General features: G+C 37.7%; 1 protein-coding gene across 1 annotated transcript in view; it reads left to right on the top strand.

Annotated features, from left to right (window-relative positions):
* GALNTL6 (polypeptide N-acetylgalactosaminyltransferase like 6) overlaps positions 1–23961 on the top strand; it is a 1162298-nt gene that overhangs the window by 1036152 nt on the left and 102185 nt on the right. Inside the window, exon 8 of the mRNA XM_077868561.1 lies at positions 1171–1288. Coding sequence (XP_077724687.1) covers positions 1171–1288 — 118 coding nt within the window. The remainder of the gene's footprint in view (positions 1–1170; positions 1289–23961) is intronic.

The following is a 23961-nucleotide window of genomic DNA, read 5'->3' on the forward strand; positions in this document are numbered from 1 at the left end:
GCAAGAAGTTACTGTGGCTGAGTTCAAAAAGGGTGTTGCCTGTGTTCTCTAGGATTTTGATGGAATCTTGTCTCACATTTAGATCTTTCATCCATTTTGAGTTTATCTTTGTGTATGGTGCAAGAGAGTGGTCTGGTTTCATTCTTCTGCATGTGGATGTCCAATTTTCCCAGCACCATTTATTGAAGTGACTGTCTTTCTTCTAGTGGATAGTCTTTCCTCCTTTATCGAATATTAGTTGACCATAAAGTTCAGGGTCTACTTCTGGATTCTCTATTCTGTTCCATTGATCTATGTGTCTGTTTTTGTGCCAGTACCACACTGTCTTGATGGCCACAGCTTTGTAGTACAACCTGAAATCTGGCATTGTGATGCCCCCAGATTTGGTTTTCTTTTTTAAAATTCCCCTGGCTATTCGAGGTCTTTTCTGATTCCACACAAATCTTAAAATAATTTGTTCTAACTCTCTGAAGAAAGTCCATGATATTTTGATAGGGATTGCATTAAACATGCAAATTGCCCTGGGTAACATTGACATTTTCACAATATTAATTCTTCCAATCCATGAGCATGGAATATTTTTCCATCTCTTTGTGTCTTCCTCAATTTCTTTCAGAAGTGTTCTATAGTTTTTAGGGTATAGATAAAAAGGCCTAGTTTAAATTCCATCTTTGGCATCTTAATTAAATAACCAATTCTCAATTTTACTCTACTGATCATCTCATAGTCTGCAAAATGGATGTGACCATTTTACAGCAGGAAATTCTTGGTGAATATGTACTAAGAGATTAAATCAAAAATATTGTCTATAAGAGTGTTTTCTATGTTTTTATCTGTCTGATAGTGCAAGGTTCCTCTCACTTAAGGAAAAGTCATAAAATTGAATGATACCTCTCAGTATATCAGTCACTAACAGTCATGTATTTCTCTCTACTGATAAATATATGGAGTAAATGTGGCTCTACAGGACATTAATTGCATTAGAACCTAAAGCACAAAGTTTAAAGCTCATGAAGATTCAAAGAGCAATTAGAGACCAAATGAGAACCCTATATCCACTTATAAAAAAAAAAAAAAAAGTACTGAAGAGTCATGCATATCTTGAAGTTCACTTTTATTTTTTTCTGAACAAATATTCTTAGTCTAAAAACTATTTTATCCATTTCACAGGTCTCCTGTTATGGCTGGAGGTCTCTTTGCTGTGAATCGAAAATGGTTTTGGGAATTGGGTGGCTATGATCCAGGTTTAGAAATCTGGGGAGGAGAACAATATGAAATCTCTTTTAAGGTAAGTTACCAAGATCCTCTTAAACTCTGTCTATACAAACTTGATGATTCCCATAGAGTGTCATCATTCTGTTTTGTGACCTATGTTACAGCATGACAACAAAAATAGCTATGTCATCTTTCCAAGTCAGCTTTTGGATGAGAGAAGGTGCTTCCTTCTGATGCATTCAGTGGGATATAGAAACGCCATCAAAGAAATGCATAAAAGATATAATTCAAAATCCCATTTACAGGCAGAAAACTTGGTGTACCAACAGATCTGCTGCTCCACCGACCAAACATTCCTTTTACAGCATTTAAACCACATAGGTAGGGAGATCCCTGGGTGGCTCAGTGGTTTAGCACCTGCCTTTGGCCCAGGGCATGATCCTAGAGACCTGGGATCAAGTCCCACATTGGGCTCCCTGCATGGAGCCTGCTTCTCCCTCTGCCTGTGTCTCTGCCTCTCTCTTTCTTTCTGTGTCTTTAAAAAAATAAAAATAAACCACACAGATAAAACGAATTAAGACAAAAGTAATTGGGTTACTGGAGTTTGTGCCCTTTGTATTTATTTTAGAAATAATGGTTCATATTTTAATCATAATAAGTTGTTCCAAAATTTCAGTAACAGAAGAGTAACTTAAAATATGAATAACAAATTAAGGCTCTTCTTCATATAATTCCATAATATATGATTGTTTTTACATATTTTTATCTGAAATTGCCCAGGTCTCTACTTACTTTGACCATAAATACTCAGTAAAATTATATATTTTATTATATATATGTACAGGCCTCTGATAGAATTCAAGTTCCAGGGTTTATGAATGAAAGGAATTCACTGTAACATATGAAAACCAGCCAAGCAAAGCGAAATAAACTGTGTGAAAGGTTGTACTCTGAACCTCCAAGATGTTTTTTTTTTGAAAAAGCAATTTCATAAAGGAAAAGAAATTCCTTTCCTTTTTTTCTTTATCATTGTCATTATTTATACAGAAGATAGATTGATTTTGCAAGATTTATCGTACTAAAAATCAATCTTACTAAATAAATCATTTTTCCTAATTACTTCTATTTATAAAACCAAACCAATTCTTGATGAGGAAAAAATAATCCTGAGTACAGTAAATTTCAATTTAAGAATCCAACTAAAGTCTTTGAATTTATGCAGAGAAAGAAAATGATAAAACTGATCTTTATAAACTGTAACAGCTATATTCAATATGTTAACAAAAGTGTTATGTTGTCCTCACAGTGTCAAAAAAAATAAATATCCTTAAGGAGAAACTGAGGAGGCATGATTGTAGGTTTCAGGACATCTAGAGGTTTCCGTCTCAGTCTTCGGGCAGTAGTGCTTGAGATACCATTTGGTAAATTTGTGCCTTTTTTCACCATCATTCAAACACATCTAATCTCACATCTAAAACACATTTTAAAAAATTTTTTGTAGATACGGAGTTTTAAATCCTTAAATTTACCAATTTCGTTTGTTTCTCTGTTATAGTAATAGCTTCATACTAATCACAGTGTATATGACAGAAGGTAGTTTAATAGTAATAACGATGACAAAACTACATTTACTTACTGGCATGTGCCAGATGCTGAGCTAAATGTTTGGTATACGTCATCTAATTTAAAGGCACGACTCTAAGAGGTAGGTGTTATTCCATTTTACAAATGAAGAAACTGAGACTGAACATTTTAAAGACTTTACATTAAAAAGTATTTTAAACTTTAAAGATTATATAAATTACCTAGTGCTGCTTTGGGATTAAAATGCTCCATTTCTGCTTAACTGCAAAGAATACAGAACCAGTCCTACCAGTACCACTCTAGAGTTCATTGTGAACCCATTAATCTCTACATAAAGTTTCCTCTCATTGAAAAGGCAACTATCTTCAGCCAATAGCATGACAGCAAACTTACTGCTGACCCTGGAAAAATAATACTGATTATCAGACATGGCTCAAAGCTAGGTGCACAGTTTGCAAGAACACCTTCAACTAGAAAAAAGAGATTATTACGTTTGACCCCAGCATTAAGGGAAAAAATAGTATTGTTGTATCTGCAATATCTTCAGAATTCAAGGGATGCTTTTCTAGTTTTCACTGTTAAAGATTTTTTTTCTTAAATACTGTTAATTCACAGATTCTCTAAGTTTAAAATGTTATCAGGAACATTAGGCGAGAGATACTCGGCTTTGAATATCGAGCTGAATGATGGATAAAATTGCTATGGGAAGCCTAGAGGACTTGCACAATATACATTTGCATTCTAAATCACAAAAGCATTTCTTAAACAAACATAGACTTGCGTCTCTCATTCTGTGTCACTTGTATCTATCACACTTCTTCTGGGTGACCTGAGATTTTATTACCCCATTTCCTATTTTTCAGTTATCTGTCATTCTGAAGGATATAATTGGAATACAGCCCTGTCGTCTTTGTCTAGAAACCATGGCAACAGCGCTGGAAGTTCAGGACTAAATTGCCCCAGGTTGTTTGGTTGGAATGACAGATTCTTTGGCAACAGCTCTTTCTTACAGGGTCCCATTTCAGACATATCCCTTCATTCTTCTTGCTGTTGTGTCCTGACCTTGGGGTTCCTGTCCCTCCCTATTAGTATTTGTAACATGAGGAAGACAAACTTAAACAGGCATGGGTAGAATTTGCATCGAAGCAAGGAGAATTTTCTCCATGTGAAAGGAATCAAAAGAACCATACACACCAAAGCCTGTGAAATGGTATTAAAAATAAAAGAAAAATCAAACATCTGCATTCTGGGACATATTCCATAAATTAGGATTAATTTTACAGGGCAAAGCACTGGAAGATATACATTGGCTAGCACACGAGATCCAGGAAATACATATGGATAACTAAGAGATTACAAGTCTCTTTCACACTGTACTATAGAAATTATTCTAAGTGTAGAACTTACAAGCTCTGATTCAAACTATCTCTATCTATGGTCATTATCAGGCATCGTTGCTCGCTGTCTACTCTTTAATCAAAGAATCATTTTACCACAGTTTATGACAAGGTTCCATCACTAAATAAACTATTTCTAGAAAATTCTGCTTTACATTGAGGGCTTCGTTTTTGGTCATACAGTATTTGGTTAAGAGTGCTCCTCAATTTTCTTTTTCTGTAAATCTCCTTTCTTTTTCTAACCCCTGATTAGATGAGTAGATTTCATGCCATAACATAAAGGCCAACACAAGTGTAATTTTCAGCAGGCAGTTGAGGAAAAGAGCTCTCTAGAGAAATGATCTGTCTGCCCAGTCTCAGTCTCATTCAGTATGAATCTGAACTCCTGAATGGCCCAGAATTATCCAGCTGTCTTTGAAATGTTCCTAGGTTAGCCAGCTGCTAGGGAGGAGAAAGAAACATTCAGTCAGTCATTCAACAAGGTTTTATTGAGCATCTAATTTATTCCAGGCCTTGTTCCAGGTACTCATTTTGGAATTGCACCTGGAAACAATGAGGAACCCAAAACAGACTGCACAGTGTAGCGCAAAAGAGATAACCCACACTTTTAAATGTTGTCTACCATTTGACCCATTGAAATAATATGAAAGTGTAACGGGTCTCTGACTTTTCAGAGTGCCTTTTTACATCCAGTCCCCAAAGATAAAGGTCCAATTGTTAGCATTTTCAAAAGATCTGCCCTTCAATCATAGAAAACTCTTTTCAGTAAGTAAAAATGAGCAATACACACTAATTACTCAGCCACAAGAAATTTAGGATGAAGCCCAGTGATTGCATCCCACCACATTCTCTGGGACATGACATAAAGCTTAGACCCAGATAGAAGAGCATTCAGCCTGGTTTGAGCTGTTCTTTTCCACCTCTAGAGGCTTATCAGTGTGGTCTCACATTGATCTAGCATTTCTTGGGCCATTTGCAGTCAGGAAAGAGCCCTTGATCACTAGCCTTGGCTCTGCAGAAACATGCCAGCCTCCAGGAGAGATGGCTATGGCTACCCTATGTCCTAGAATTAATCTAACAAACCTGGAAGCCTGCTTCAAAACCATTCTTACTGTGGTAACACACTACGCAATCACCTTTCTTATGTGCTGTCATCCTTTCCATGTGTTGAGTTTAAGATTCAGACATTCAAGGATATTTTATGTCTCATAACATTTCAGGGCTTTTTTGTCATTAATTCATTCAACAGACACTTATTTATTAATTACTGTGTGCCAACTCTGGGATAAACTCTTAAGATGCAAAGATAAATGTGAGAAGATTCTCGCTATGATGGGGCTTACTTTGCAGTGACAGCTAGAGAATCAATTCACTGCAATTACTCCTCATTAGTACTGTTTGGAATATATTTTATTTCCATATCACAGTAATAACTCAGGACATATGCAATAGCCTGTTTGCTTACCTCCCTTCCTGTATTCTTTCCCCTTCCAACCTATATCCACATTCATTTATTTCCTAAGTTGCTTTATTTTCCTCTCCTGAAAATTCAGTTAATTACCACAGAAATCAAATGAATGTACTGAATCATAAACCATGAGTCTTTCCATCAGTTTTCTGCCTCACCTGTCTGAATCTACCCAGAAAACCAACTTACTAGTGTTTTTCTTTCCTTTCCAAAAGATAGAAACTCATATTTCCATTTCTATCCCCATTTATTGCAGAGATTTTAACTAACCAGTCAGACTTTATTCTATTCCTGAGAAATTTGTTTATTCTCCCTATTAATATTAATCAGTAACCTTCACCTTGAGTATGTACCATGCAAGCTAGACTCTGCAGAAAAAGGCAAAGGAAGCCCAGTAGAAGTCCTTGGATCAAGTACAACTGAGATGAGTCTTTCATCCATTAAAAATAAACATCAATTAGAGCAGGAAAGCAAAAAAAAAAAAAAAAAAAAAAAAAAAAAAAAAAAAAAAACTACATTAAAAATTCCTCTAAAGTAAAACATATAAATGTGCATTTATTCACCAGCCTTCTAATGTAAGAGAGGTCAAAGTTTTTCCTTCTGCATTTGGGTCCATAGATTGGAATAAAGGTAGAGGTCCAAGAACCATACCCATACTGCCTTTGCTATGAGTTCCAGTTTGGTTTCCTTTCAGCAGAATGAGAACTTAAAGACACTTGGAAGCTCTCTTAATATGATAACAGAATCCTTTCAATTTTTTCATAATTCTGCCCAATCTTTTATTGTTACTCCATCCATACTTAATTTGACAGCAAATTTTTTAAATAACAACCCAATCTTTCCAAACTCCTCAAATTAGTTTTGGCATGAACAACAATTCTCTCTGCTTTCATAACCATATTTCATCAGTTTAAGTGATATTTAATTAAGTTACATAATTACAATTTTTTTAAGCTAGCATAATCACATTTGGGAAGAAAGGCAAAAGTTACATGCTTGCCTTTGAGGTAAGCGTGTAACTTCACTGCTGGGAGCAATAGATTCCAGGTTACTCAACATAACCTGTATTCAGTGCAGGTTCACCATAATATGAATACCATTCAATACATTCGCAGAAAGAATAGAGTGATGATTAATACATTGACTTGACTAACCAGAGATTCAGTCCTTGCTGTCAGAAACTTTCAATCTAGGGGCACCTGGGTGGCTCAAATGGTTAAGCATCTTCCTTTGGCTCAGGTCATGATCTCCAGGTCCTGGGATCAGGCTCCACATCCGGCTCCCAGCTCCAAGGGGAGTCTGCTTCTCCCTCTCCTTCTGCCTCTCCCCCTGCTTGTGCTCTTTTTGTCTCTCTCTATCTATCTATCTCTCCCTCTTTCATGAATAATTAAAATCTTTTTTAAAAAAAGAAACTTTTAGTCTAATAAGAAAAAGCTCACGCAGCAGAGGCAGGTGTGTTGCTACCTTTGCATACAAGTAATGTTCTCACCTATTCCGTTTAGGTCTAGGGTGAGGCTCTTCTTTCCAGTCTTTAGCCCCACCCAGGTGCCCCAGTGCCCTGATGGCAGGATGGCTGCCCAAGGATGTTTCATGGCAATGTTTTACAGTGCTGAACTCTTGCCCTCTGTACCCTAGTCCTGCAAACCAATGACCTCTCTTGTTTTATCATTGTCCCTTCTTTTCCTTCCCTCAGATCCAGTCTTGTGTCATCTCTATAAAGTGGCAAAAAAAAAAAAAAAAATTAAGCTCAAAAATAAGCCTCTGGGGTTTCTTTGAATCTTTGTTTCTACTATGGTGTAGCTAGGAAAGAAAATGCTCCTGGAATAAAAAGAGAAAATGGAAAACACATTGAGCGTGACCAGATGAGTACTTCAAGTTATAATCCTACCACACACAAATAAATATATTCACTTTAGAGTAACTACAATATGTCTGAGATTTTAATAAACAGCATCCTAGGGGTTTTGTCGGGTTTTTTTAATCCCTTTGTGACTTGTAAAATCTTTTACACGGAGCTACCTGTGTTCCAAAGTTCTGGACATTCTATTCTTCCTGTGGTGATGGTAACAATTACTTGATCCTTTAACAAGAAAAAGTAATGAGTTAGCACTTAAAGGTCATTGAATTTAATTTCTTATGCTATTCAACACTAATGCAAGGTAAAAATATAACTTCTATTTCCTAATTGTGAAACAGGCCATTGCCTAGTTAATATTAAAGCAAGGATTAGAATTCAGGTTTGCTCTCAAAGCCATTAACCTAATTTCTCTAAGCTAGATAAATAGAAGACTTCATGCAATTGGTAAAAAAAAAAAAAAAAAAAGTAGCTACTGTCACTCTCTGAAACCACTTAAAAAAAGGAAATGCAGGTTCTTCCTATATGATTTTTATTAAATATGAAGGCTGACAACTCTTGTTATGATTTAATATAAAATTTATTTTCTTACTATCTTCAAAATGCAATAGGTATTCAACAAGAATTGAATACACACACACACACAAAGAACTGAATAAACACAATAGGGACTAATTATTGAGTATAAAACATTCAGTTCTTTATTCAAACAAGGTAAAGCCATTAATTTGGAATTGTTATAGCTCAGCAAACGATATATTCTAGAGCTTAACCTCATTACAGAGCTTCTCAAACAAACATGAATTTTATTTGTATTTAAACAATCAAAATTAATAACTCCACAAAATTAGCTAAATTTAAAGTTCACTATGAGGTACTTAGCCACCAAAAAATTTTAAGTAAACTTATACTTCAACAATTGAATGTTCTCAATAACAATAGATTTATAGCTTTAAAATAAAAAAGATCTTCTCTGCAAGATCACTCAGAAAAGGAGAACTAGAAGCAGAAACAAAATACCAACTTTATACTTGAAATTATCAGATATCTTATGCCCAACCACAATGTAAGAATAAGAATGTCATATGCAGTAACAGTGTTCTCAGCGATGATAAAACAACACCATTGAAAGATGGAATGACCACAGCTACAAATCTCACTTGAAGCCAGCAGATCTCAAGTCCCCAGAGTAATTGGCACATCCTAAGAGGGGAAATCAACAACACTTGTTTGAAACAATAGCAACAGGTGTGGTTACTCGTGGCCAGGGCTTCCCTTGATGAAGTTTGGCACAGAAGAGAAGCAGCAAATCAGAAGGTAGGAACAGTTCTAAAAGAGAGATAGATAGAGAGCCATATTTGCAGGAAGCATGCTGTTATTGAGGCAAAATGGAGGAAAGATCCCTGTTATGCAAGCCGCCTCGCAGCAGCCAGTTCCTGTTAGAGGTGAACAAACAGGGATCCCTGGGTGGCACAGCGGTTTGGCGCCTGCCTTTGGCCCAGGGCGCGATCCCGGAGACCCGGGATCTAATCCCACATCGGAGTTCCCGGTGCATGGAGCCTGCTTCTCCCTCTGCCTGTGTCTCTGCCTCTCTCTCTCTCTCTCTCTGTGACTATCATAAATAAATAAAAATTAAAAAAAAAAAAAGAGGTGAACAAACATAGGCTAAACTAATTCACTTACACGTGAATTTTGAGTCATAAAGTGAATACTTACTCTAACTGGTAAGAATTCTTTCTATTCAAAGATGAATAATAAAAAAAAGATGAATAATAATAATTCTTAAATAAAACAGCATATAATAATAGTACAAGAAAAAAGGGACCAGAAAAAATGAAAAAAAAAAAGATCACCAAAATAATGTTGCTCTCCATTGTCATAAAATTTTTGAAAATGTAAATGTGGTCCTTGACTCTGCAAAACACTATTAAATGCTGAACTTTATGAGATTAGGCAAAACATCAAAAGGTAAGAGAAAGAGATGGGGGGCAGGAGTAGAAGCAGTTAGAATAGAAGGGAGAAAAAATAAAACTATCACCAAAATGAAGGTCATACTGAAAGCAACACAAAGGAGAAGGGATATGCTGAAAACATAGAGGGACATGAAGAATAGCATTGAGAAAAAGGAACAAAATGAAATTAAAATCAACAAAGTAAAAAGTATTGAACTGAAATGATATGGAGGTTGTAAGAGCTCATCTTAGTACTCATATTAGGAAAAAATTCAAGTTAAAATATCATATATCAAAACCTAGGAGATACAGCTAAAGCAGTGATCAGAAAAAAAAAATTAGATTCTTAAGTTCTTATATTAACATAAAGAATAAAAATAAGCAAATTAAATATCCAAATTCAGTTTGCAAATGAAAAATGAAATAAACCTAAAGAAGTAAGGATGAAAGATTAACAAACATAAAAAGAGAAATTAATGATTTGGAAAACCCAAAACTGATAGTGTGAGAGCTAGCTCTTTACAGCCAAAAATAAATAATTTGAGACGGACAGATTAATTAAGTAGGAAAAGGTAATTTTTTAAAAACTGGCATTAAAAAAGAAAGAAAACACAATACACAAACTAAGAAACAATAATAGGGAAAAAGCAAGAATTTAGAAAAAATTTAAATAATTCTAAGAGATTATTTGACTCAATTCTATCCAAATAGATTAAGATGTGGGGGGAAATGGATATTTTCAATAAAATGTAAATGACAAAATTGATGTCCAAAAAGAAAAAAATATATCTGAAATGACTAGATTCCTTTTTTGTTGCTTCATAACAAATTACCACAAACCTAGTGGCTTAAAACAACACCGAATTTTCTCCCAGCCTTTAGGTTGGAAGTTCAGGATCTTTCAACAGAGCCTCTGCTAAGGCTCTTACAAGGCTGAAATCAAATTTTCATCCAGCTCTACCCTTATTCAGAGGCTCAGCTAGGAAAGGATTCGTGTTCAAGTTCTCTCAGGTTGTTGGAAGAACCCATCTCTTTGTGGTTGTGGGACTGAACTCCCCACTGTGCTGGCTGTCATTTGGATACCACTTTCAGGTCCTTGCCATGTGGCCCCTTCTGTGACCCTCTTACAATGTGAGAGCATATTTCTTCAAGGCCACCAGTAGAATTTCTCTCATATTTAAAATCTTCCCATGCCTTCCCTCAGTCCTTTTTAGGACTCAAGGACTAGGTTAGACCCTCCCAGGATAATCTCCCTTTGATTAACTCAAGGTCAATTAAATTGGGACAACAATCATATCTGCAAAATCCCTTCACCTTTGTTGCATAATGTCACCTAATTACAGATGTGAAATCTATCATAGTCACAGTTTCTCCCACACACGAAGGAAGGAGATTATACAAGGAGATTATACAAGGGTGTATACACTGTGGTGTGGGATTTGGGGAGAGGTGGGGGGCCATCTCAGATTCTGCATATCATACTGCCTAATGACTATAGAAGAAATCGAGAAAATTGTTAAAGGGCTCTCACCTCCCAAAAATAAAGAAGCAAATGCTATCAGTTTCTTACAAGTCTTTAGAGAACACCTACTGCAATGTTTTCCAAAAACTATTCCTTTTTAAATTTTTTAAATTTAAATTCCATTAATTAACATATCATCTGTTACTAGTGTCAGAGGTAGAGGTCAGTGATTCAGCACTCTTATGTAATACCCAGTGCTCATTCCATCACGTGTCCTCCTTAATATCCATCACCCAGTTACCCTGTCCCCTCACCACCACAACAACAACCCTCAGTTTGTTTCCTATGATTAAGAGTCTCTTATGGTTAGTCGCCCTCTCTGATTTTGTCTTGTTTTATTTTATCCTTTCTTCCTCTATGATCCTCTGTTTTCCAAAAATTGTTCTTAATATTGGAAAAGAAAGAAATCTTTCCAATTGGTTATAAAACCAATATGTAATATTGATAGCATAATATTGATAGCAAATTCTGACCAGGATAGCACAAAATGATAGAAAAGTAGATATATTTTACTTGTAAATTATAACATTAAAAAATAACAGTAAAAGATCACATAATAAAATAACTATTCAAAGGTTAATATACCAAAATAAGTGCAGCTTTAATGGATATGTTTCAGTGTTGGGATAAGTATTAACATAATTTACCTGATGGTGAATTTTAAAGGTGATAGTCATCTCCATAGGTAATATAGAGAGGCATTTGATAAACTTTGCAGTCCACTTTTGAACAAAATGCTTAATACATAGCAAGATTAAATATAAATATGTATTTGTATGGCTAAATCTCAACTCAAAAATCATCAGCTAATTTTAAAAGAATTAAATCATTATTACTATACTATTATTAAATTACTAGGAGTTAAATTACTATTTAATGTCACAGTATTATTTTGGAGATAGTAGGCAATTTCATTAGACAAGAAATGATATGAGATGTAAAAATTGGAAGGGAAGAGGGAAATTTTTCAGTAATCACAGATAATATTAGCCTATACTTACCTGAACAATAAAAGAAATCAACTGGAAAACTACTAAACAAAAAGAAATTTAATTAAGTTATCTGGGTGAAATGTTTATGTGGTGTGTGTTGTGTGTGTGAATATATAGAAAACAATAGCCCTTACATACACAAACAACAACCCCAAAGGAAGACATTATTTACAATATTAGGGGAAAAAACAGCTAAGAGTAAGCTTAAGAAATGTCCCAGACCTCATGAAAAAAGATTATTATGGTGCTGAGGGACACATAAGACTTGAGTACATGAAAATTCATAAAGAAGATAATTCTCCCCAAGCATGCTTGTAAATTTAATCTCAGGAAAAGTGGTAACATGAATTTTATTGGGGGGTAGCTAGCCACAGTGCTTCTATTGTGGCAAAAAAGTGCCACTATAAGGCAAAAATGATAAGTAGCATAATAAGAAAAATTCTGGGAAAACAATGAGAGTTAATCACGGCTGATAATAGAATGCATAATAAAATTTGCATGAATAGATATCTTTGGCACAGAATTTAAATAAATTCAGATAAGTATGAAAATTTAGTATAAGATAGAGTTAACATTTCAAATCAAGAGAAAAATAGTTGATTTCTTAGTAAATAGTATTTGACAACTACTCCTCTGTAGAAAAAAAATTAAGTCGGATCTCTATATCACACTTCATACAAAAATAGATCCCAAGAAGATAAACCATTGTAAGCATTAAAAATGGAAATATATAAGAACTATAGGGGCACCTGGGTGGCTCAATAGTTGAGCATCTGCCTTTGGCTCAGGTTATGATCTCGGGGTCCTGGGATCAAGTCCTGCACCAGGAGCCTGCTTCTCCCTCTGCCTCTGTCCCTGTGTCTTTCATGAATAAATAAATAAAATCTTTAAAAAAAATGACTACAAAAATTCTGGAAGAACTGGAAATGGGGAAAGTCTCCTAAGTGTGACTTTAAAAAAAAATCAAAAATTCACTAGAAGCAATGAAAGAAAGATTAATTTATCCACATAAAAATTCTGAATGGAAGAAACACACAAAAGACAAATGGTGATCTGAGAAAAATAATTTGCAACTAATATCCTTTTAAGATTAAATAATTTTGGAAAGCAAAATAGAAAAAATATTGGGGGGCAGCCCTGGTGGCGCAGCAGTTTAGCACCGCCTTCAGCCCAGGGCCTGATCCTGAAGACCCGGGATCAAGTCCCACATTGGGCTACCTGCATGGAGCCTGCTTCTCCCTCTGCCTGTGTCTCTGCCTCTCTCTCTCTTTGTCTCTCATGAATAAATAAATAAAATATTTTTAAAAAAAAGAAAAAGAAAAAATATTGGGACAGCTCACAGAAAAAAGCATACAAATGACTTAAATATCAAAAGTTACTCATCTTCCATTATAAGAAAAATGCAAACTAAAACTAATAATGATATATCTTCACCCATTAGATTGGCAATAATCTAAAACTTCGATTACACAACAGGTTGATGGGTTCTAGGAAAAAAGACACTTGCAAATACGGCCAATTACAGTAGTGAAACATTGCATGCCCTCTATGGGAAGCAATTAGAAAACATTCTACACAATTTTCAGTGTGCATCTGTGTTGGCTCAATTTCATTTCTAGTCACATAACCCACAGCAAGACATACACCTGGGTGAAATGGCACATGTAGAAGGATATTTATCTTAATCTTGGTTTTATTGGTGAAAAAATGGAAAACTTAAATATGTATCAGAGATCAAATTATTATCTAGTTATAATATGGACTATTGTATGGTCTTTAAAAAGAATGCAACATTACTAAACTCAACAGCAAAGAAACAAACAATCCAACCATGAAATGGGCAAAAGACATGAACAGAAATCTCACAGAGAAAGACATAGACATGGCCAACAAGCACATGAGAAAATGTTCCATGTCACTTGCCATCAGGGAAATACAAATCAAAACCACAATAAGCTACCACCTCACACCAGTCAGAATGGTGAAAATTAACAAGACAGGAAACAACACATGTTGGAGAGGATGTGGAGAAAGGGGAACCCTCCTGCACTGTTGGTGGGAATGTGAACTGGTGGAGCCACTCTGGAAAACCATGTGGAGGTTCCTCAAAGAGTTAAAAATAGAACTACCCTACGACCCAGCAATTGCACTGCTGGGGATTTACCCCAATGATACAGATGCAGTGAAATGCTGGGACATCTGCACCCCAATGTTTAGAGCAGCAATGTCCACAATAGTCAAACTGTGGAAGGATTTTCGGTGTCCATCGAAAGATGAATGGATAAAGAAGATGTGGTCTATGTATACTATGGAATATTCTTACTCAGCCATTAGAAACGACAAATACCTACCATTTGCTTCAACGTGGAGGGACCTGGAGGGTATTATGCTGAGTGAAGTAAGTCAATCAGAGAAGGACAAACATTATATGGTCTCATTCACTTGGGGAATATAAAAAATAGTGAAGGGGAATGAAGGGGAAAGGAGAGAAAATGAGTGAAAATATCAGTGAGGATGACAGAACATGAGAGACACCTAACTCTGGGAACCGAACAAGGGGTAGTGGAAAGGGAGGCGGTGGGGGGATAGGGTGACTGGGTGACAGGCACTGAGAGGGCACTTGACGGGATGAGCACTGGGTGTTATGCTATATGTTGGCAAATTAAACTCCAATTTAAAAAAAAGAACATAATTAATTAATTAATTAATAATTAATTAATTGCAACAGTTTTATTTTTACTATTATAGAATAGTATCCAAACCCATTGCTAAGTGGAAAAAAAGCAAGGTACAGAAAATATGTACAAAAATTAAATAAGGGAAGATAAATTTTGTTATTTATATTTAATAATTCATATATATATAACTTATGTAATATAGTATATATGTAAGTACTTATAAAATTACAATATGAGGGGCATCCCGGGTGGCTCAGCAGTTTAGCGCCGCCTTCAGCCCAGGATGTGACCCTGGAGACCCGGGATAGAGTCAGTCCTATGTCAGGCTCCCTGCATGAAGCCTGCTTCTCCCTCTGCCTGTGTCTCTGCCTCTCTCTCTCTGTCTCTCATGAATAAATAAATAAAAATCTTTTTTAAAAATTGCAATATGATATTTCATATGCAGACATTTGTAGATGTATTCATATATCCAGTAAATGTTTATTGAAAGCCTATTATACACCAGACCCTGAGAATATAATAATCGACAGAAATGACAAGTTTTATGTCTCATGCGATATAACGTGAAGAGAGGTAGATTATAAATAAATAAGAGAATAAATAAACAAGATAAATTCTGGCATTTGTAAGTGCTAAAAGGAAATAAGCCAACCAATATTACAAAGAGCCCCAGAATAGAGATGGTTATTTTTGACTGGCATATGTTTTAAATATATTTGCAACTATACGTTGAGGTGGGGGATGGGGTAGAGGGGCTACACTTTTCACAGATTCCCCATGTCTACTATTTTAAACCTGATACCTGACCGGATACTCATAGATGGTCTCTTTGGGCTTGTATAAGCCTCTGACTTTCCTATCCTCTTAGGGCAGAGGGTTTAGGTTGGGTAGTCAGAGCTTTGGTGGTATAGTGCTGAGCATAGATTGTGTGGTCAGAAAGACCTTTAAAGTTTTTTTAAAATCCAAATCAGGCAGCCCTGGTGGCTCAGAGGTTTAGCACTGCCTTCAGCCCAGGGTGTGATCCTGGAGATCCTGTGATCCCATGTTGGGCTCCCTGCATGGAGCCTGCTTCTCCCTCTGCCTGTGTCTCTGCCTCTCTCTCTCTGTGTGTCTCTCATAAATAAATAAAATCTTTTTAAAAATCCAAATCTATTTAATATGTTAATGTATATTTACATGGATGTCAGGATTGCTTAAATACAAATTCTTTTTTTTTTTATTTATTTATTTTTATTGGTGTTCAATTTACTAACATACAGAATAACACCCAGTGCCCGTCACCCATTCACTCCCACCACCCGCCCTCCTCCCCTTCTACCACCCCTAGTTCGTTTCCCAGAGTTAGCAGTCTTAATGTTCTGTCTCCCTTTCAGATATTTCCCACACATTTCTTCTCCCTTCCTTATATTCCCTTTCACTATTATTTATATTCCCCAAATGAATGAGAACATATAATGTTTGTCCTTCTCCAACTGACTTACTTCACTCAGCATAATACCCTCCAGTTCCATCCACGTTGAAGCAAATGGTGGGTATTTGTCATTTCTAATAGCTGAGTAATATTCCATTGTATACATAAACCACATCTTCTTTATCCATTCATCTTTCGTTGGACACCGAGGCTCCTTCCACAGTTTGGCTATCGTGGCCATTGCTGCTAGAAACATCGGGGTGCAGGTGTCCCGGCGTTTCATTGCATTTGTATCTTTGGGGTAAATCCCCAACAGTGCAATTGCTGGGTCGTAGGGCAGGTCTATTTTTAACTGTTTGAGGAACCTCCACACAGTTTTCCAGAGTGGCTGCACCAGTTCACATTCCCACCAACAGTGTAAGAGGGTTCCCTTTTCTCCGCATCCTCTCCAACATTTGTTGTTTCCTGCCTTGTTAATTTTCCCCATTCTCACTGGTGGGAGGTGGTATCTCATTGTAGTTTTGATTTGTATTTCCCTGATGGCAAGTGATGCAGAGCATTTTCTCATATGCATGTTGGCCATGTCTATGTCTTCCTCTGTGAGATTTCTGTTCATGTCTTTTGCCCATTTCATGATTGGATTGTTTGTTTCTTTGGTGTTGAGTTTAATAAGTTCTTTATAGATCTTGGAAACTAGCCCTTTATCTGATATGTCATTTGCAAATATCTTCTCCCATTCTGTAGGTTGTCTTTGAGTTTTGTTGACTGTATCCTTTGCTGTGCAAAAGCTTCTTATCTTGATGAAGTCCCAATAGTTCATTTTTGCTTTTGTTTCTTTTGCCTTCGTGGATGTATCTTGCAAGAAGTTACTGTGGCCGAGTTCAAAAAGGGTGTTGCCTGTGTTCTTCTCTAGGATTTTGATGGAATCTTGTCTCACATTTAGATCTTTCATCCATTTTGAGTTTATCTTTGTGTATGATGAAAGAGAGTGGTCTAGTTTCATTCTTCTGCATGTGGATGTCCAATTTTCCCAGCACCATTTATTGAAGAGACTGTCTTTCTTCCAATGGATAGTCTTTCCTCCTTTATCGAATATTAGTTGCCCATAAAGTTCAGGGTCCACTTCTGGATTCTCTATTCTGTTCCACTGATCTATGTGTCTGTTTTTGTGCCAGTACCACACTGTCTTGATGACCACAGCTTTGTAGTACAACCTGAAATCTGGCATTGTGATGCCCCCAGATATGGTTTTCTTTTTTAAAATTCCCCTGGCTATTCGGGGTCTTTTCTGATTCCACACAAATCTTAAAATAATTTGTTCTAACTCTCTGAAGAAAGTCCATGGTATTTTGATAGGGATTGCATTAAACGTGTATATTGCCCTGGGTAACATTGACATTTTCACAATATTAATTCTGCCAATCCATGAGCATGGGATTTTTTTCCATCTCTTTGTGTCTTCCTCAATTTCTTTCAGAAGTGTTCTATAGTTTTGAGGGTATAGATCCTTTACATCTTTGGTGAGGTTTATTCCTAGGTATCTTATGCTTTTGGGTGCAATTGTAAATGGGATTGACTCCTTAATTTCTCTTTCTTCAGTCTCATTGTTAGTGTATAGAAATGCCACTGACTTCTGGGCATTGATTTTGTATCCTGCCACGCTACCGAATTGCTGTATGAGTTCTAGCAATCTTGGGGTGGAGACTTTTGGGTTTTCTATGTAGAGTATCATGTCATCGGCGAAGAGGGAGAGTTTGACTTCTTCTTTGCCAATTTGAATGCCTTTAATGTCTTTTTGTTGTCTGATTGCTGAGGCTAGGACTTCCAGTACTATGTTGAACAGCAGTGGTGAGAGTGGACATCTCTGTCTTGTTCCTGATCTTAGGGGAAAGGCTCCCAGTGCTTCCCCATTGAGAATGATATTTGCTGTGGGCTTTTCATAGATGGCTTTTAAGATGTCGAGGAATGTTCCCTCTATCCCTACACTCTGAAGAGTTTTGATCAGGAATGGATGCTGTATTTTGTCAAATGCTTTCTCTGCATCCAATGAGAGGATCATATGGTTCTTGGTTTTTCCCTTGCTGATATCATGAATCACATTGATTGTTTTACGGGTGTTGAACCAGCCTTGTGTCCCAGGGATAAATCCTACTTGGTCATGGTGAATAATTTTCTTAATGTACTGTTGGATCCTATTGGCCAGTATCTTGTTGAGAATCTTTGCATCCATGTTCATCAGGGATATTGGTCTGTAATTCTCCTTTTTGGTGGGGTCTTTGTCTGGCTTTGGAATTAAGGTGATGCTGGCTTCATAGAACGAATTTGGAAGTACTCCATCTCTTTCTATCTTTCCAAACAGCTTTAGGAGAATAGGTATGACTTCTTCTTTAAACGTTTGATAAAATTCTCCTGGGAAGCCATCTAGCCCTGGACTCTTGTGTCTTGGGAGGTTTTTGATGACTGCTTCAATTTCCTCCCTGGTTATTGGCCTGTTCAGGTTTTCTATTTCTTCCTGTTCCAGTTTTGGTAGTTTGTGGCTTTCCAGGAATGCGTCCATTTCTTCTAGATTGCCTAATTTATTGGCGTATAGCTGTTCATAATGTTTTTAAAATCGTTTGTATTTCCTTGGTGTTGGTAGTGATCTCTCCTTTCTCATTCATGATTTTATTAATTTGAGTCTTCTCTCTCTTCTTTTTAATAAGGCTGGCTAATGGTTTATCTATCTTATTAATTCTTTCAAAGAACCAACTCCTGGTTCTGTTGATCTGTTCCACAGTTCTTCTGGTCTCGATTTCGTTGAGTTCTGCTCGAATCTTTATTAACTCCCTTCTTCTCTTGGGTGTAGGATCTATTTGCTGTTTTTTCTCTAGCTCCTTTATGTGTAAGGTTAGCTTCTGTATTTGAGTTCTTTCCAGTTTTTGAATGGATGCTTGTTTTGCGATGTATTTCCCCCTTAGGACTGCTTTTGCTGCATCCCAAAGATTTTGAACGGTTGTATCTTCATTCTCATTAGTTTCCATGAATCTTTTTAATTCTTCCTTAATTTCCTGGTTGACCCTTTTATCTTTTAGCAGGATGGTCCTTAACCTCCATGTGTTTGAGGTCCTTCCAAACTTCTTGTTGTGATTTAGTTCTAATTTCATGGCATTATGGTCCGAGAATATGCAGAGGACAATCCCAATCTTTTGGTATCGGTTCAGACCCGATTTGTGACCCAATATGTGGTCTATTCTGGAGAAAGTTCCATGTGCGCTTGAGAAGAATGTGTATTCAGTTGAGTTTGGATGTAAAGTTCTGTAGATATCTGTGAAATCCATCTGGTCCAGTGTATCATTTAAAGCTCTCGTTTCTTTGGAGATGTTTTGCTTAGAAGACCTATCGAGTATAGAAAGAGCTAGATTGAAGTCACCAAGTATAAGTGTATTATTATCTAAGTATTTCTTCACTTTGGTTAATAATTGATTTATATATTTGGCAGCTCCCACATTCGGAGCATATATATTGAGGATTGTTAAGTCCTCTTGTTGAATAGATCCTTTAAGTATGATATAGTGTCCCTCTTCATCTCTCACTACAGTCTTTGAGGTAAATTTTAGTTTATCTGATATAAGGATGGCTACCCCTGCTTTCTTTTGAGGACCATTCGAATGGTAAATGGTTCTCCAACCTTTTATTTTCAGGCTGTAGGTGTCCTTCTGTCTAAAATGAGTCTCTTGTAGACAGCAAATAGATGGGTCCTGCTTTTTTATCCAGTCTGAAACCCTGCGCCTTTTGATGGGGTCATTAAGCCCGTTCACATTCAGAGTTACTATTGAGAGATATGAGTTTAGTGTCATCATGATATCTATTCAGTCTTTGTTTTTGTGGACTGTTCCACTGAACTTCTTCTTAAAGGGGAATTTTAAGAGGCCCCCTTAAAATTTCTTGCAGAGCTGGTTTGGAGGTCACATATTCTTTTAGTTGCTGCCTGTCTTGGAAGCTCTTTATCTCTCCTTCCATTTTGAATGAGAGCCTTGCCGGATAAAGTATTCTTGGTTGCATGTTCTTCTCATTTAGGACCCTGAATATATCCTGCCAGCCCTTTCTGGCCTGCCAGGTCTCTGTGGAGAGGTCTGCTGTTACCCTAATACTCCTCCCCATAAAAGTCAGGGATTTCTTGTCTCTTGCTGCTTTAAGGATCTTCTCCTTATCTTTGGAATTTGCAAGCTTCACAATTAAATGTCGAGGTGTTGAACGGTTTTTATTGATTTTAGGGGGGGATCTCTCTATTTCCTGGATCTGAATGCCTGTTTCCCTTCCCAGATTAGGAAAGTTTTCAGCTAGAATTTGTTCAAATACATATTCTGGCCCTCTGTCCCTTTCGGCGCCCTCGGGAACCCCAATTAAACGTAGGTTTTTCTTCCTCAGGCTGTCGTTTATTTCCCTTAATCTATCTTCATGGTCTTTTAATTGTTTGTCTCTTTTTTCCTCAGTTTCCCTCTTTGCTATCAACTTGTCTTCTAGGTCACTCACTCGTTCTTCCACCTCGTTAACCCTCGTCGTTAGGACTTCTAGTTTGGATTGCATCTCATTCAATTGATTTTTAATTTCTGCCTGATTAGCTCTAAATTCTGCAGTCATGAAGTCTCTTGAGTCCTTTATACTTTTTTCTAGAGCCACCAGTAGCTGTATAATAGTGCTTCTGAATTGGCTTTCTGACATTGAATTGTAATCCAGATTTTGTAACTCTGTGGGAGAGAGGACTGTTTCTGATTCTTTCTTTTGAGGTGAGGTTTTCCTTCTAGTCATTTTGCTCAGTGCAGAGTGGCCAAAAGCAAGTTGTATTGGGAAAAAGAGAAAAAGAGAGGAGAGAAAGAAGGAAAGAAAAGAGAAAGAGAAAAAAAAAGGGAAGAAAAAGAAAAAAAAAACGAAAAAAAAAAAAGAAGAAAAAGAAAAAGAAAGGAGAAAAAAAGGGGGTGGGGGAAGGAAACAAATCAAAAAGCAAAACAAAACAAAAACAAAAACAAACAAACAAAAAAAGAACCACGGGGGAGTATCTTCTGATTCTGTGTTCTTTAAGTCCCTTGGCTTCTCCTGGAAGTTGTCAGTCTAGCTGGTCTTCTGGGGGAGGGGCCTGTTGTGCTGATTTTCAGGTGTTAGCACTTGGGGGAGCTGCTGTGCCCCTGCCTGGTGCAGGGCTCAGTGGGGGTTGTTTACCCCGTGAGGCCGCAGGAGGAACAGCCCCAGTGGCGGGGCAGCTCTGGAAACCTGGATTCAGCCCCCGCAGGAACTCCGGAGGTCTCCGTCTGCAGGGCCTGGAGGCTCCGGGGCGGGGCCGCTGATCTGCTCAGCTGGGGCAGGAGCGTCCTCGCTGTCCTGGGCCCTCCCGGCCTCTGCCTGTCCCGGGGGAGGCGGGATCCTGGGCTGTGTCCCGGCGCCCTGTGCTCCGGAGCCTGCGCTGTTGGATTCGCGCTCCCGGGCCGCGCAGCCCCCTCCGCGGAGCCGCCGCCCGAGCCCCCACGAGCTGCTCCTGGAACCGCGCAGGCCCCTCTGCACGGAGCCTCTTCCTCTGCCCGAGCCCCTCCGAGCTGCTCCCGGGGCCGCGCAGCCCCCTCCGCGGAGCCGCCCCCGAGCCCCTCCGAGCTGCTCCGGGTCCCGCCGTGCGCGCTGCAGCCCTTAGGGAGCTCGGCGCACTCTCCTGGGCGCGCAGTTGCTCTGTTACTGTCCCAGGGAACCCGAGGGCATCCTCGCCCTCCTGGGTCCTGCTCCACCTCCCCACGAGCCCCTTTCCGCCCGGGAAGGTCGGTGCAGCTCCTGCGTCTCCGGGACGGGGCTCTCCTGTCCTGGGGACACTCGCCCCGGCCTCAGCCCGGCTCCTCGCGGGCCCCTCCCCCTTGGAGGCCTTTGTTCCTTTCTTTCTTTTTCCCCGTCTTCCTACCTTGATAGAAGCGCGAACTCTTCTCACTGGAGCATTCCAGCTGGTCTCTCTTTAAATCTCAGGCCGAATTCATAGATTTTCAGGATAATTTGAAGGTTTTCTAGGTAGTTTGGTGGAGACAGGTGATTTGGAGACCCTACTCTTCCGCCATCTTGCTCCTCCCCCCCTTAAATACAAATTCTAGAGACAAATCCCGAGTACAGATAAGACAAAATTTTAAGCTAAAGCAAAGCCTTTGGCCCCTTAGAAAACCCTTGAGCAAAGAGAATCTGCAATTCACTGAATGGTGTTCTCAGTCTTGGCCTCCCATCCATGGGTCTGGACCCAGAGAGCTTCATTTCCCTCTTCCTCTACCTCCTCCAGCCTTAAGTGTCTCTTATCCAGCTGCCACCACACTACTGTCTGCAGCAAATGTTCCATATATTATATGACTCACAGATTCATAGGAGAAATTATAAAATAATGACACACCAGCATCCCAAAAGGGATTTTTCTCCCCCAGGCCCTGTTTCCAAGCCAGTCCTCTGTCCCCAAGTCCCCATACTTGCTAATCTCCATAACCTTGGTTCCCAGTACTAGCATCTAGTACACCAGCAAAGAACCTATAGCTTTAATTAATAAGCATTTCTCACTTTCTCCATAGTTGTCTGAAAATACAAAAACACTCAAAGGGTGTTTAATTTATACTCCTAAAATAGTTTATTTGCCTCCCTAGAAGGTACAACTCAATCTCATTTTAGAAATGCACTCTTTTTCCCATAAGCCATATCTATATAAACTATTTTGACGATGCTTTGTACAAATGGTATTGTTAGAAATAAATTCAGCCTTATAAAATGTGCTCATTAGAAATCCTTTTTATGCCAAGGATGATTTTAAAATATTTTATATATCTTCTCATTGCTTTTATGAGACAGTATATTAGAGGTCTCTTCTTACTTTTGAGCCTGCAAAGTACCTCGAAGTATAGTTGCAGTTTGTATCTAAAATGTGACAGAAGCCATTTTATGGCACACTATTCCTTCAGATACACAAAAAAATATCTGGAGTTGTTCCTATGGGGTTTTTTCCCTACAATATTTAGCCTAGGTGACATAAAAAGAACCATTTTAATTCAACATGCCCAGAATTGATCTTCCAAAGAAAATATTAAAATGACTCTAAACTCATTCAGAAACTCAAAGATAAACAGAAACAGCTGTTAAATGTCTCACAAGCCAGTCTGAGATTCATTTCAATTACCCGACAAAAGGTACCTCAGGTGTAACAGAGCATTTTCAAGTTGAATTTTATGTCCATTAGATATAAGCCTAGCGGCAAGTTTAAATTCCTCCCAGTTGTTACTTCCTTTATGTCTGATGGCATTTTCCTAATTCCCTGTTTAATTTTATTTTAGCTTTTATAGACAGTTGTAAAGTGAGCAAAATATAACAATTTACACAGCATTCAGTACCTGTGTTAAGGTCAATTTGACTTCCTGTTGAAATCGTTTTCTAATATTGACATTTTTTTCAAGTTTTTGTATTTTTCTGGCTGCCATTTTTCCCTAACAAGATAAAGGAAATATAATCTAATCACTATAACACTTCTGGTGTATAAATCTATATAAAGCAAGTAAGCTCACCCCCAGCTATAAAAATATTTGTATAGAAAGTTGAAAAAAAAAAAAAAGAAAGTTGGCAAAAAATCTCTCCTTATAATTCTCAAGGCCTTCACCCCAAATCCCAATAACAATAACATAGAGAGCCTCAGAGTATATATATATATACTCAGCATATATAAATCAAATGTAGAAGTATAAGAATTTGATTTTTATACTCTGTGTCAGGGTCAACAATCCACAATATACAAGGCCAGCATAAATTCAGCCACAACTTCTCTTCTCTTCTCCAAACTGTGAGAGTGACAATTGAGAATACAGTCTCTACCTCTCTCACACACACACATGTTCACAGACTTGCAACTTGTCA

The sequence above is a fragment of the Canis aureus genome, chromosome 24 (genome assembly GCF_053574225.1).
Source record: "Canis aureus isolate CA01 chromosome 24, VMU_Caureus_v.1.0, whole genome shotgun sequence".
Classification (NCBI taxonomy): domain Eukaryota; kingdom Metazoa; phylum Chordata; class Mammalia; order Carnivora; family Canidae; genus Canis; species Canis aureus.